The following is a 14,242-nucleotide window of genomic DNA, read 5'->3' as shown; positions in this document are numbered from 1 at the left end:
AAAATTGCTATCATTTTGGAATCAATCTATTTCAACTTTTAAACTTTTTGAAAAAGCAGCTATCTAAAAATATATTTTTAAATATTTATACAACATTATATAGATAGGATTGTTGAGATTTAGAATTCGTCGACATATTTACTTCCAAACTGTCCTATTTGGTAAAATGAGACTTATTGTTAATTTTGCTCAGCAGTACAATACGCAATAGAAAATCTGAGCATTATTTTTGTCAAATCTTTGTCAATTCTGTGCATTATCAGTGAATGCATTAACTGGCTGATTCTGAAAACAAAACTAGTCTAATTTCCAGTTGCCAATTAATTGCGCTAAATTTTAAGTTTCAAATCAGTGGCGCATCAATGACTAATTCTCAACAACCATTATCCAAATTTACTCTAACTTATTATTGTCCCGATTCACACGACTTCGAAAACAAAGGATGCCATTTAAATTATTCTCAATTTCAATTTGTACTAAAATAGGAAGTTTTGCCCATTTTCAGCACATGGCCTGTGAAATTATTGCTGGTATGGATTGTTGTGTTGTTGATAACTGATGTTGTTGTTGAGTTTAAATTGTTTATTGTTGTGTTGATATCGGGCATCCGTTGCATTTGCTGGTGTTTTGATGCCTCCAACAACGGCGATAATTGGATTGCGATTGCTGTGTAGGTTAAACATAGTCCCGCCATCTATAACAAAAAACAGCAAATTAAAAATTTAAATGAGAACGTAATTCAAATCTCTCATAGGCTTCTGGGGTCTTTCCCATTTTAGCCACCCATGCAATCGTAACCCTATTATAGCAGGTTTACTACCATGATTGGGTATACGTTTTACCACTAAGCCAGAGCAGGGGAACACAGACGTTTTGCCTGTTTATTCCAAGCTACGCTTTGTCTTGATACTAAAATGTGAACTAACAACACGAGACAAGGTGAACGCGCAAACTTTATAAGATTGCATTATGCAAACAAATTATTATGTCTCAAATATCTCATAAAACGTTCTACTTCTTTTCAACGGGGTCCAGACGAAACAGTCCCAGGCAAAAGAGCGCCAAAAACAGACAAAACAGTCCCGAAAATCAATATATCAAAATATAAAAAGTGGACTAAAAATTAGTTGTAAAAAACAATCACGGGTTTTTAAAATGAAAAGCAGCAAAAAAGCACCTCACGATCTTTGATGTCATAATATAGACGCAATATGTTACTGTGGACTTCGTTCAAACAAAAATGATAAAGAAAATTTGTGAAGGCTATTATGGCTAAATTAGGCACTGCCAACATACCAATGGCGCACCTTCTTCGTGTTTTATTACAAAATGCAAAGGCATAGTCAGCAAAAAAACAAATCCAATTTATATCAATTTATAGCCATTTACGAGATCCAGCAGAAAAAATAAAATTTGAATACTCCAGGATGGAGGTCTATCCTATTCACAATTCCACAAGTTAGCTTAGAACAGCTCCTTGAAAGAATACACTACAGGGAGGGATAGTAACTTCATAAACTTATTACTCTTAAATGGAATAAAGGGTTATACCAAACCCATCGTTCAATCTTTTTTTGAAGTTGTCGATGAGTTATAACACTTTCATTAATTAAAAGATAATAGGTAGCATCAATAAAAGTCTTCCTACCTCTCGGTCTGAGAGCCATATCAGTTCTCAATACGACTAATTAAACACTGGATCAACCAATATAGTTAAAACAAGATTGAAGCTGGCGCGAGGAGCTTGTCATTAATCACTCCAAAACAAAACCAGACGGGTATTAAACCAATTAAAAAGAACGCCAAGCCATTGCACATCCTGTATCGCGGGTTACTGCAGATCTTGGGAAGTCTACTTGGCTCATACATCCATACTAGATGGAATAACCTAACTTGCCGGTCTCCTACGAGTAGGAAGTTCTACCCTCAGATTAGCTTTATTATTCGTCTCCTGGAACCAACGCGGCATTTTCGTACTCTGAGAGATCAAGCGTCTTGTTGATGTCCACTGTCGTCTCTGGTGTCCTAAATTCCTTTCCCTAACTTACCATACCTGTGATTGGTTAATTGTTATATTTAATAGTCACCGAACCAAGCATAACTTAAATAAATTAGGCTGTATTTAAAAAACTTAGGCTGTACTTAGGTTATCCTACAAAGAAGTGAAGTGAAGTTGCCAAATCGTACATAACCATACACTAATCCCCAGTTAGAATACCACGATTAACTACGAACCACCTGGTATTAGTCCACTACCAAGTTCCTAAGTGTTTAGATAGCTAAATAAAGGCTTCTATAAAAGTTACGCAACTAAAAGTGCAGTCTGTTTTCAATGAAAATAAGTTTGCAGTCCACAAGAAGTAGACAAAAAGTGCAATAAAGGAAAACAAAAACTGATTTTCTGAGATAAATTAACCGCGTACTTTTGTCACCTGGATAAATTACTTGAATATTACCAGCTAATAAACAACAATTTGACTAAAATTGGTGAACTCTCTCTCGTATCTAATCAGTGCTCGATTAACACAAATTGTACACAAAATTGTCCTGTCGTTCAGTCTTAATTTGCGCATTATATATATACTGCTAATCAATAGGGTTTGAGATAGTTAAAACCGAGTTTAGTGAAAAATGGTCTTATCATAAGGGTAATATGCTTTTTGGGTAATGTTTATTCGGAGGTCATTCATATTTTTGATATCATATGTCCCTTACTTGGGCTCTAAGTCTTTGTTTAGGTGGTTGAGAAGTTAGAAGGTAGATATATAAATGAATGGTTAAGAGAATCAGTTTTTATTTGGTCATCATTTACTCATTCTTTGTGACTCCGCCATTATTATCTCTGTGCAGTTTTGAACTTAGAAATAGTTTTTGGTTCTAAACTATTTCAAAGTCAGCATTATTGATTTAGTTACTTTCTAAAAAATGACTAGGTTAAACTATCCAGTCCTACAGATATTGAGACCTGAAAAATTTGCTCGGCGTTGAAGGACAGAGCAGCAATGGCCGTTGAAACGCAACGCCAAACAAAATTTTGTGTTCAAAAAGACATATAAAGAGAAACAGCCACCAACTTTCAAGCCCAGTTTCAAACAAATGGAGAACAAAACCGAACGTGGCAACCCAATTGTCCAAAGACCAGTGAGCCTTAGCCTCTGAGAAAATTTTATATTCAAGAAAAATAAAAATGGCACATAGTGGTGCTAAATTCATTTTTCATGATTTTGGGCCCAAACAATGATCAATTCCAGTAATCAGTGAGTGCGTAAAAAGTTTATCGCTATCAAGATAACAGACTTTTAACAAAAAAGGCCAAAAATGGCAATTTTCCCCATGTTTATATAAATTTACTTGAACTGGTCCAAAAACACAGGTTTTAAAAAACAATTGAATTTTTGAGAGACTGCAGTCACAATAACAATTCTGAAAAACGGTGAATTTGTTACTGTGATCAATTGTTCATAGTAATTCTATCCATTCTTCAAGGTCAAAAACTTTTAGGTCGAAAAACAACACCAGAAGCAATCCAATTGAAGCAACATGTCAATCATGAACTAGTTTGATCGTGTCCTTTCTCTAACAACATCCCATAGTCTAGTTTGGCGTAATTTCATTCGTTTACTTTCTTTTTCACTTTACCGATCTGATTAATCCTCTATTTTCGAGACAATTGTTTGTTCCCACTCAGGACTGAATCGGCGATCTCCGATTTCCAGGTCTGGTCACATACAACAAAGCTAACTTGATTTTGATTTTCTGACTTCAAACCGTAGTTGTCAAATTAAGTTCTTATCGGTTTTATTAGCTTCAACAATGTAATTTCGATAACTTGTTTAAGAAATTTTGAGTTCTATCCATAATTGTTGTTTTTCTTGTTCTCTTATGATTCCACTTCACTAATAAAGAGCACAAACTGTGTCCTGAGTGGTTACAAGTTATTCTGTTTTTGTTCTAAATTGAAAGCTTTTTGTTTGTTTGTATATTTGGAAACATTTTTTTAAGACATCAGTGGGTTTTTGAGCTTTGTCGCTTTTTGTATTATTACTGTCATTTTTTTGCTGAGTGTCTGTAACGAAAATTGGCTTCTTCTTTCTAGTGACCAAAATCCAATCTTTACTTGGGTTTTATACTCAACTAAAGGTTTCTTTGCTTCGGCACTAGGCTTTTTCATAAGAAAACTGTGATTCTTGGTTATTTTTCCATTGCTGTATTTTAGTTTTCATGCCATATTATCACAAATATGGGTCGGCTAGATTGGCGTTGAAAAAAATGCACCTTTGAAGATATTTAATGTTCTTCGTGAATAGATTATGGTTTTAACGGTTGTCACAATGCTTTCTTTTTAAAATAAATTGACTATTTTCTTTTTTTTTGCTGTTTGTTTTTGTAGTCGTCCGACATATTACGGATAATAACACGTCTCATTGGCAAAATTAGAGAATATTTTTGAACTTTTCATTTTTTTCGTCCTTCTCTACTTGGTACCGAGTTTATATCTTATCTGATGGAGAGTACAGGTTAATTTGTTCAGTTCGGTTTTTATCTGATCTCCGTTTCATTTTGTTATTGATTGTTTTTTTAAAATATGGACAGTGAGTTTTGATTGTAACTAGTAATTGCAATTATTTGATGTTTATGTTTGTGTTGTCCAGTACTCTCAGTAATGGCAAGTCTCATCGACCCGCTAACCCAGCATTACTTCTTTCACTTAATTGTTTGTTGAACGATAAGTGAATTTTTTAAAGTTTTCTATTTCTTCCTCATCTTTTAAACAGTTAAATCAAAACTTGGATGAGCTGGGTCGGAACATTATTTGCGGGCGCACATTACCGAACCTCCTTGTTTGTTTTAAACTTTTTTGGATGGAAAAATAGCAAATTAATTTTCATATAAAGCATCCAAAAGTTTTCTAAGCTATTTCATCATATTAAAAGGTCAACGACTTTCAATTCAAACGATGCAATTCTTTTGTCAAATTTTAACTCCTCTCATGTCAGTTTTAAATTAACTTTGCAGTCCTGCTGCTCTTAACAAATGGATAACTTTACTCGCTCTTAGGTCAACTTCAAATCCGCTAACCAACTAACTCACTAGATAACTAAACTGACTACGGTAATAGCTGGATTAGGAAAGTAAATTTGTGGGGATTAAGGAGCCAAATTGGACTGGAAAGAAAGGGGGAGGAGGTGGTTACTTATCCCCACGTATTCAAAGCAAAAGACATCACATCTGTTGACCCCCGTCAATTAAATGGCTGTCACTTTTGAAGCACATGACAAAGACTCAAAGCTTAACTTAATTCTTTTTTATATTCCTTTAGAATTTAACTTGATGGTTTAAAGCAGAGGGGGAGAATTATAAGATATTTTTGGAGTATACAGGAGGGGGTTCAGGCGTTTAAATTGCCTTAAATTTTTTCTTAATTTTCATTCTGAAATTCTTAGTGTTTTTTTTGTAAGTGTATTGTGCTTAAATTTGCAAATATACTTAATTTTACTTGTTAAATTGTTGACCTAATTTGGATTCATACGGATTATTAAACAATCGTGGTCATCTGAATGTCGTTAAGAATTTAATGGCACAAACTGAAACCAAACTAGATCGGCGTTTCCAAATCCGATGGTTATAGATGGTCAGGATCGTGCAAGATAACCTGCATAGGCAAAAAATCTTACAGCATCTTGCACGATAACTTGCTAAAGCAAGTCTCGCAAGATCTTCGTTATAGGCAAGAATTTTTTAAGATCTTGCAAGATAAGCTTTGGGCTTGGACTAGGTCTACCAAAAGCCCAGTATATGACGTTAAGCACAATTTATCAGGGAAGCGAGGGAAGCATAGCACCTTTAATTACCAAAGTAATTTTAAAGGCTGTCAAATCAATTTAGTACTTGAGGAATTTTTTCTAGACTTGATCTTCAATTTAATATTGTAAACAAATTATACCTTTTTAACATATGACATTGTGGTAAATATCTTCAACAGTGGCTGTAAGTTAGGCTAAGTGAGCAGCAATCAAAAATGGTGTTAAGTGAAAAGCAATTGTTCAAATTTATGTCTTCAGGGACTGTGGCTATGTGGAGCAGTGTGACATGTATAAGCCATTCATTACCAAACAGGTCAAAATAAGCAGATGAGAAGCAAACTATAATTAAACATTTGTTCGCAGTAATTTCATCTTCAAAATTTTTAGTCAGTCCCATGTTAGGCTCTCTGAAGCGGAGCCTGAATTTAATCCTCCGAAACAGAGAATTTTAGCAGAAACCTTACAGTAAAGAAGTAAATTACGATTCTTTAATGCATTCAGAAAATCCACTTTAAAAGGAAAACTAATTAGACTTTTGAACAGCTTGTCAATTACATACGTGACGTAAGACTACAAAACTAAATAAAACACAGTCCATAGCTTTAAAGCACTTGAAAAAGAAATTTATAAACTTTGTTTGGTTTAGACTACACTTCTTTTCCCATTTTTGGGAGCAAATTGAACAGATCATTTGATTTGAATGAGGTTTTAATTTTGTCAAATGTTTGTAACGAAATCCTATAGAAATCGAACCAAAAACTGACAAACTGTTGCTCACACAAACTGTTGCTTCTGAATGATCAAGGCTTCGTTAAGGCTCGCTCAAAATAGGTCTTGCTGAAATCTGAGGTGCAAGTTAATGTATTTCCCCGCTTAAAAAGTTATCAAAGAGTAAAAGCGATCAATAAGGGTGTGCAATTTCACTTTTTTGTGCTTTAGTTTTGAGTTTCGTGTTAAAAAATTGTTGAAAAATCGAATTTTTTTAATAGCACTTATTTTTCGCGACTTTAGCAGCATTTTCAATTTTAATGAATGGCTGATATACATGCCATATTTTGCGCTTTACTTCGATTCCTTTTTTGCAATTTTTTGAAAAAAAATTGTTATCAGATTTTTTGTCAAAAGCAACATTGAGACAAATAAAATAAAAATAATAATTTTAATAACAATTTATCAGAGCAATGAACTTTTTTTGATTGTTTCCATTAAAGTCAACGCCTGGATGTTATTTTTCAAGAGCATACATCAAGTACTTTTGCTTTAAGTAGAAGTCAAAAAAATTAAAAACAAACAAACACGATATTCAAACATTTGGAAATTTTTCACCAGATAATAAACAATTTTGTACTATATTTTTTATAAGCAGCAGAAATGCAAAAATGAGATTATTGCGGTGCTGAATAAATAGTAAGAATATCTTCATTGTTCTTGCCTTTTTAGCGTTTGAAGTTTTTGGGTAGTTTGGAGGTTTATTTACCCAATAAAAACAAGAGTTTGAAAACAAAGGATTCAAGATTTTGCGAGATAACCAGTTGAGGTTGACAGGAACAGTGGACTACCAATACGTTTAATTATCGACACAAGGTGAAAGAAAAGGATATATCCTATCGATGGGTTATAGTTCCAGTTGCTCTGTTTGTAAAAAAATGTAACGTTCAGCTACATAACAGGTCTCTCTGAGTTGTCAGATCTAAAAAAGCGAAAAATGTACGAACATTGCCGTTTTTAAAAGTCGATCTTATATCATTTTGGTGTTTCTAAGCGTATATCCTGCATAATTTTGAGGTTTTTAAGCGTAAACATTATTTTGACAACTATTTTTGGCGTTTCTGAGCGTAGATCATATACCGTTTTTGGCGCTTCCAGTGTAGTAGATAATTTTGACGAGTTTAAGCGTTGGTCTTAAATAAACTAATCGCTTAATGTTTAGCATTCAATTTACATAATTTTTATTTTGATTAAGCGTTGATCTATCTTTCAAAAATTAGCATTTAGTTAAGCATTGCTCTCGAAAAAATCTCATATGCCATTGCAAGCATTACTAGGAAAAAAAGTTTTTGCTGATTTTTTTTTGTTTGGACTGAGTTGTCCGACAAGTTATGTGTGCAAGAAAATACGAATGGGAGGCCAGAATCGAAGTTTCTCCTGGAAGATTTGAGAAACAAATAAATTTTAAAAATAACAGAAAATAACATTTAGGTCAAATATTGTTGTTTCAGTCTGTAATATTTTGATCGAAGGTAGATAGGAGAGGAATTACTTTTCATAGGTTGTTTTTTCTTGCAAATACAGATTTTCTTGCATCAGCTAGAATTAAAGGTACAGCTTGGTAAAAAAAATGAACTATTGCATAATTGATCCAACAAAATGTAGCGCTCAATTCAGCGTTGATCTCAAGAAATTAATGCATAATAGTTGCCTAACGGGGTTACATCTGGCCAATTATTGATTCCAGAGATAATTGTTGGTTCTCATCTGTCTATGTGAGTTTCAATAAAAATTTCTGGGTTCCTTCTTATAATTTTTTATAACTTTGATGTATTAGTTTTTTGTGAACTGAACAGTGGGCCGGGTTTTGAGTGTGATGCAAGAGTTAACGAGTTTTTGTTGGCAGAGGTCATACCCCTACCATAGGAGTAGATAACAGAACTAAACTCTTGAACGCCAAAATTATGTAAGATATTCGCTTGCAAACGAGGTAATTATGTAAAATCTACGCGTAGAAACGCTGATACTTGGTACGAAAAGCGCTTAAATTCACCGCCTCCACTGGAAAAATTTGTTAAAAAAATTTCGGGAGTATCAACGCTAGTTACCGTTTGTCTTACTTAATATTGCCAAAATTCCTCGGCCCGGTTCTCCAATTGTAAATTTTACAGATTTTATGAGGATCTATTCTACCCCGTCTCCCTCTCTGCGGTGTATGGTACCATAAAAAAGAGATTGTGCGGTCGGGGATTTGGGTGTGAAGAAGAGGACAACTGTCGAATATCTTGAAAAAGTTGAGCTTCAGTTTACAATTGCGTATCAAATGGTCAATTGAATTCATATGTAACTCTACCATGGCTTTCGTTGTACGGAACCTTAAATCAACATCCGCTTCAGTTCAGATAATTTGGGATTTCTTTCTTAGATGTCTTGTTTTTGTGGGCAAATGTAAGTGACATTTTCTGATCTTGTCATTTGTCCTCTGTCGAAATTGGCATAAATACATTTTAATTACTATTCCTATTGAATATGGTTTTAAAAATAACACATCCAATCGGTCCTTCAAAAGTAATCAACTAAATAAAATCGGCCGCCAAAGCGGTCTATTCATACGATCTATTTATACCATTTTTAAAAACAAGTGCTCGATTGTCGTGTATTACCTGATAGTCAATTAAAACTGATATACTAGCATAAAGTTCCTCCCTTCATAATGATTGGGTCTAAATAAACGAATAAAGCCATGTGATATTGACATGCACACGAACCAACATAAAACTATAATGGGACACTCTAATAATTAATGTGCTCAAATCATCTGCTTTCATTTATTTACAGGTGAAGAAACAGTTAACAATTATGTCAGCTATTTGTCAGGGGCAGAATTTATTCCTTTTCATGCGCAATTAGATTCACGATTTTCTGCTGTCATTTATGATAATAATTATTATCACTACTCACAAGTATATACACCACTCACCAGCGTTTTTTAATATGCAAAGAGCGCTATTTTTTCTTGCTCTAGGTGTGTTGAGCAAGCTTGTCTTTGTTCAAATTTAGTTCATGTCTGGGCCGGTGGCTCAGAATTGGATACTTCGGCCGCTTTCGATTCTAGAAGCGGGGACATTTGTATTGCGATGGCAGTATAGGTGAAACACACTCCAAAAGTCTAAAAGCAACAAAAACACCATTGTAGAAAAATAGAGCCTTGTGGCTCATACTATAGTAATGGCTCTTCAGTTTCACTAAAATCAAATTGATTTTGATATCGTAAAATTAATTGAAGCCTTATTTTTCATCAACTTTTTTTCAAATGAGGAATAAATTTTCTCATTTTTTGCAGGCGTGGTTGGTACGGTTGGTTAGAGTTGAGAGGTTTTGATGCCGAATTAAAGCATTGAACCGAAACGCGAAGCAAAATCAACTTCTAAAACAAGGAACGAGGAACATGAGAAGATTCAACATTAGGAAAATTTCTGATTACATATAGAGCCAGATTCCTAATCGAGCAAGTTCATTGCTGCGTCATCAAAGTCAATTATGCTTTATAGAAATTCTTTGTTTCGATTTTTTGCCGAAGAACTGACTAATTTTTTTGACAACAACCAAAAACAAGAAGAATATCAACTTTGCCTCCGAAAAAAGAGTGAATTAAGTGATTACCTCAATTTAGTTTCAAAAAGTGACATTGCAGCTATTAAAAACTTTCCGAAAAAAAAACTATCTGCCAAAAATTAATTCTAACAAATTTTGGTAAATTCAAATTTGCACTACAGATCAAATCCTAAGTCCAGAAAAAGCGTTGATTAAAATTATGAAATCATTAACTCTCTTGAGCGGCCCTAAATGAACTTAACAAATACTGTAAAATGCATTGAGTTGTTAACGTCTCTGCATGGCACCAAATATTCTTATTTAGGTTTGGCTGACATTGGTTCCACGAGCGGGTGACAACTATTCAAAAAATTTGAACAAAGAATTTTTTCGTGTCTGCACTTTTCTTCAAAATTTGGCGTTGATGCGAGATTGCGAATAACGCTAGGCCACCTTTTTTTTCAAAATTCAAGCGAAAAACAATTTGAAACTTCCTATTTTAAAATAAGTATGTCTCATGAGATGAAAAAGTCATAGCAAACAGAAAAGACATTTTTGAAATTTCGACTTAACCACTAGTGACCTAAGAAAAGATATCTTCATTGGCCGCAATTTTCAGAAGCAGAACTTGCTTTGCTTTGCCAAAAATGTCACCTATCCCGCACATTTGAGGGTCTTTGCATATATTTTAAGAAAAAAATCTGTCAAATTTTGAGGTCAGAACTACTATTAATGAATTTCAACAAACGACACATGAAAACAAGTTGTCGCTCTTGCTGATATCTTTTATTCATTTTTTCGAACACAGAAACTTACATTACTCATAACCAAAGTGATTCAGAATGAACATTGACTAATCAAACTGTGCACAAAAAGAATCAGTTGCAGCAGAATTACTAATTATTTAGCACTGAAACATTGATAAATTTGATATTCGGGATGAAAAGAAGCTGACACGTTAAAAAAATCAAATATTTAGTCAATGGAAATGCACACTATGTTGGCGTTTCATTCTATCAAAGTTCTTGTTGTCGAAATAAAAATTTATATAAAATTTGATATTTGGTTAAAAACTTAAAAAAAACTAATTTCTGGAAACAAGAATATTTAAAAGCGGTAGAGATAATTACCCTTCCACTTACAACTCTTAAAAATTGGTTTTAAACCTTTCGTTAACTAATCTATTAGATAAGCAGCTAATTGCATGGTCGTGTAATGATAACAAGCAAAGAACATAAGAAAGAACTGTGCAAACCGAAAAACCAAAATTGTGCTAAAATTGCACGATAATTTGTCATTTTGTCATTTGAAATTTGGTATCGCTTGATTTTTGGTTATATGGAGCCTATAAGTAGAATTTGAAGAAATAGAACAAATCTGCTCTAAAATGGATATAGAGTACAAACAGAAGAAAAGTTGTTTAAAATGGATATAGAGTTCATCCGGCAGGGATATTTTGCTTTTATTATTTCGCCTAAGATCAAAGGTTTTCTATTGAAAAGTTCCATTTATTAGTTCTAGTTTAAAATACTCAAGTTTCACAGAGCGCAAAAATTTTGCAGAGAAAATTTTTTTGGCATACATAATACATAATGAACAGTTCTGAAATACATGTTGTATTGAAATGAAAGTTAAAATCATGCTTCTGAAGAAGACAATGAGAAAAAAATATCTAAGTTTAGCCGTTTATGCAATAAAATGAAGGCACTTTAACAAAAAAATTAATCCAGGAAATCTTATGTTGTTCTAAAGTGCTGGAAGAAATATATTTTTAAACTTTAGGGATTTTTATGAGTGCTTGAAAAAAATGATAATTTTAATGAGAGAAAAATGACAGCCTGGCATGTAGAATTCCCAACAACATTTGTAAAAGTTTCCTACATATTTATTCTAAACTCGATTAAAGCAACACAATTTAGAAAAGTTAGTTTGGCAAAACGGATCAAATTATTCTAAACATTCTTACCAAACATATTCCAAATTAGGCCTCAATTACAAAAATGAAACTTACCGAATAATCACGGACAAGTTTGAAAAAGAACCTCAGTACTATTCAAATTATTAAATTGTGAAAGGTCTCAATGCTTCTATTGCTTGTATTTTGTCAACTTGTTGAAAAATTTTTTTTCCGATAAATTTCCCGAAAAATTGTCTTCTTGTGAATTAATGATAAGATTTAAAAAACATGTAGTCAGGTATGGTCAAGGATAAAATAAACGGTGTATAAGTTTCCACATCCATCTCACACTATAATAAACAAAAACTAGCCGACTTGGTAATGTGCAATTGCACATAAGGTTCCGACCCCGCTCATCCACAATTTTGGCATGATTGTCTACCAAATGAGGAACATAGAAAAACCCGAAAATTCAAGCATTTTTTTAATATTGTTGTATGAACGAAAAGATAGCCTCCACAGCAAATAACTCATTTTTGGAGTGAAAATGGTGCATTAGATTGACGAGATGTGCAAATATTAAGAAAGCGAGTCAAGACGAAAAGCAAAATCAATCAACAACAACAAAAAGTATTTACACAAAAAACTTCATGTCCGTTTTAAAAAACAAAACTTGATAACAAAGTCAAAATAGCGTAAGATAAAACTGATATTAAACAAAATAAATTTCAATTCACCAGAAAAGATATGGGACCACTCAATAAAAAGGCTTGGTAACAATTAGACAAAAAGGAACAAAAACAGTAAAGTTGTAAAATTCTCTTATTTTTTTGAAAACAATTGATTTCAAAGTAATGAAAATCATTAAAAATCAACTAAAATATTCCATAGGTGTACTTACCAATGGTTCTATAGAAGGAATTAAGAACTGCCGGTATTCAATTTTTTTTGCGGTAACAAAAAGAACAACAAATAGACGACAAACAAAAAGCAAATAAAACTTGGCAGAAAACGCTTTCGAAACCGTAGAGCCATACTATGGCCATAAAAATATGTTTGATTGCACTTTCTGAGAGCACCAACAATGCTTTTTGTAACCTCTCATTAATGAAGCTAGGTAACAAGTAGATAAAAATGAACAAAATGCAAAATTGATTGACACATTTTTTTCGAAAAATTTTTCCAACGACATGAACTCCATTAATTACAGCCTTAAAAAGTAAAATAGACTCGTTTATTTTTCCAAAGCAAGCCAATGAGAAGTGAGTTTATCCAGAATATGTCTTACGTCTACAAAAACAATGTCAAACATGTCAAAAATCAAAAATTATTTTTTTTCCGTGTCGAAGCCAGTAAAGTCAACGAGTTCTTTAAAAACGTTAGATTGTGTAACACCAAACCCTCTTGAATACTCTTTTTGAAAAAAATAATGTCTTATTTGGCTTGTAATTAACGAGACTAGATAAGAAACAGAGAAAAAGACACAAAAAGGAACAAAATTGCGAATTTACAAAGTGTTTTTTTTTTAATTTACGAAACAATTGTTTTCAGAGTCATGAAAGCCAACACCTATCTACTCATATCAGAATATTGGGTCATCTATTCTCATTTGAAAAAAACAATCAAAACCGGGTCATTGTACTGGAATTTTCATACAACTAAAAACAAAGTCAAAAGGACAGTTGAAGACAAAATTTAAAAAACTCAAATAAATTCTTCGAAAAAAAGTGTCGAAGCCGTTAAAATCATATTTTATATCTTCATGAATTTCGATATTATCAATTGTGTTTTTTTTTGAAAGCCAATAATGTGATATACGAACTGTCAATAACGTGATAATGTGACAACTAGAAAACGTGAAAAATGTGAAATCTAGAAATATCTAGGCCAGAAAACCATAACTTAAGCGTAAAACCCCATTAAAGATTAAATTTAATTTCAATAGAAACAGGAACTGTAATTAACGAGACTAGGTAACAAAAAGACAAGGAAAAGAACAAAAATGCGAAGTTAAGAAGTCATTTTTAATTTGGAAAACATTTGATTTCAAAGTCATCAGCTCTCAGCTATCTAATATTATTATGACATGGGCTCATTTTTTCTCCTGGAAAAGTCTATGAAACCTGAATTTATAAGGGAAATTTCATACGACAAAAAAGACCACGTAAAATCGACCACGTAAAAATGACAGTTGAAAACAAAATTAAAAAATTCAATTAAATTCTACAAGAAAGTGTCG

General features: G+C 32.9%; 1 protein-coding gene across 1 annotated transcript in view; it reads right to left on the bottom strand.

The window, feature by feature from the left end:
- Positions 1-357: 357 nt before the first annotated feature.
- Positions 358-14,242, bottom strand: part of LOC142340047 (uncharacterized) — a 98,487-nt gene continuing 84,602 nt past the window's right edge. Inside the window, exon 7 of the mRNA XM_075390447.1 lies at positions 358-694. Coding sequence (XP_075246562.1) covers positions 467-694 — 228 coding nt within the window. The 3' untranslated portion in view covers positions 358-466. The remainder of the gene's footprint in view (positions 695-14,242) is intronic.

Source organism: Convolutriloba macropyga, chromosome 5, assembly GCF_964194025.1.
Source record: "Convolutriloba macropyga chromosome 5, txConMacr16.3, whole genome shotgun sequence".
Taxonomy (NCBI): Eukaryota; Metazoa; Xenacoelomorpha; order Acoela; family Convolutidae; genus Convolutriloba; species Convolutriloba macropyga.
Note: the sequence above shows the minus strand (reverse complement) of the source record. Positions and strands in the feature narration are given on the sequence as shown.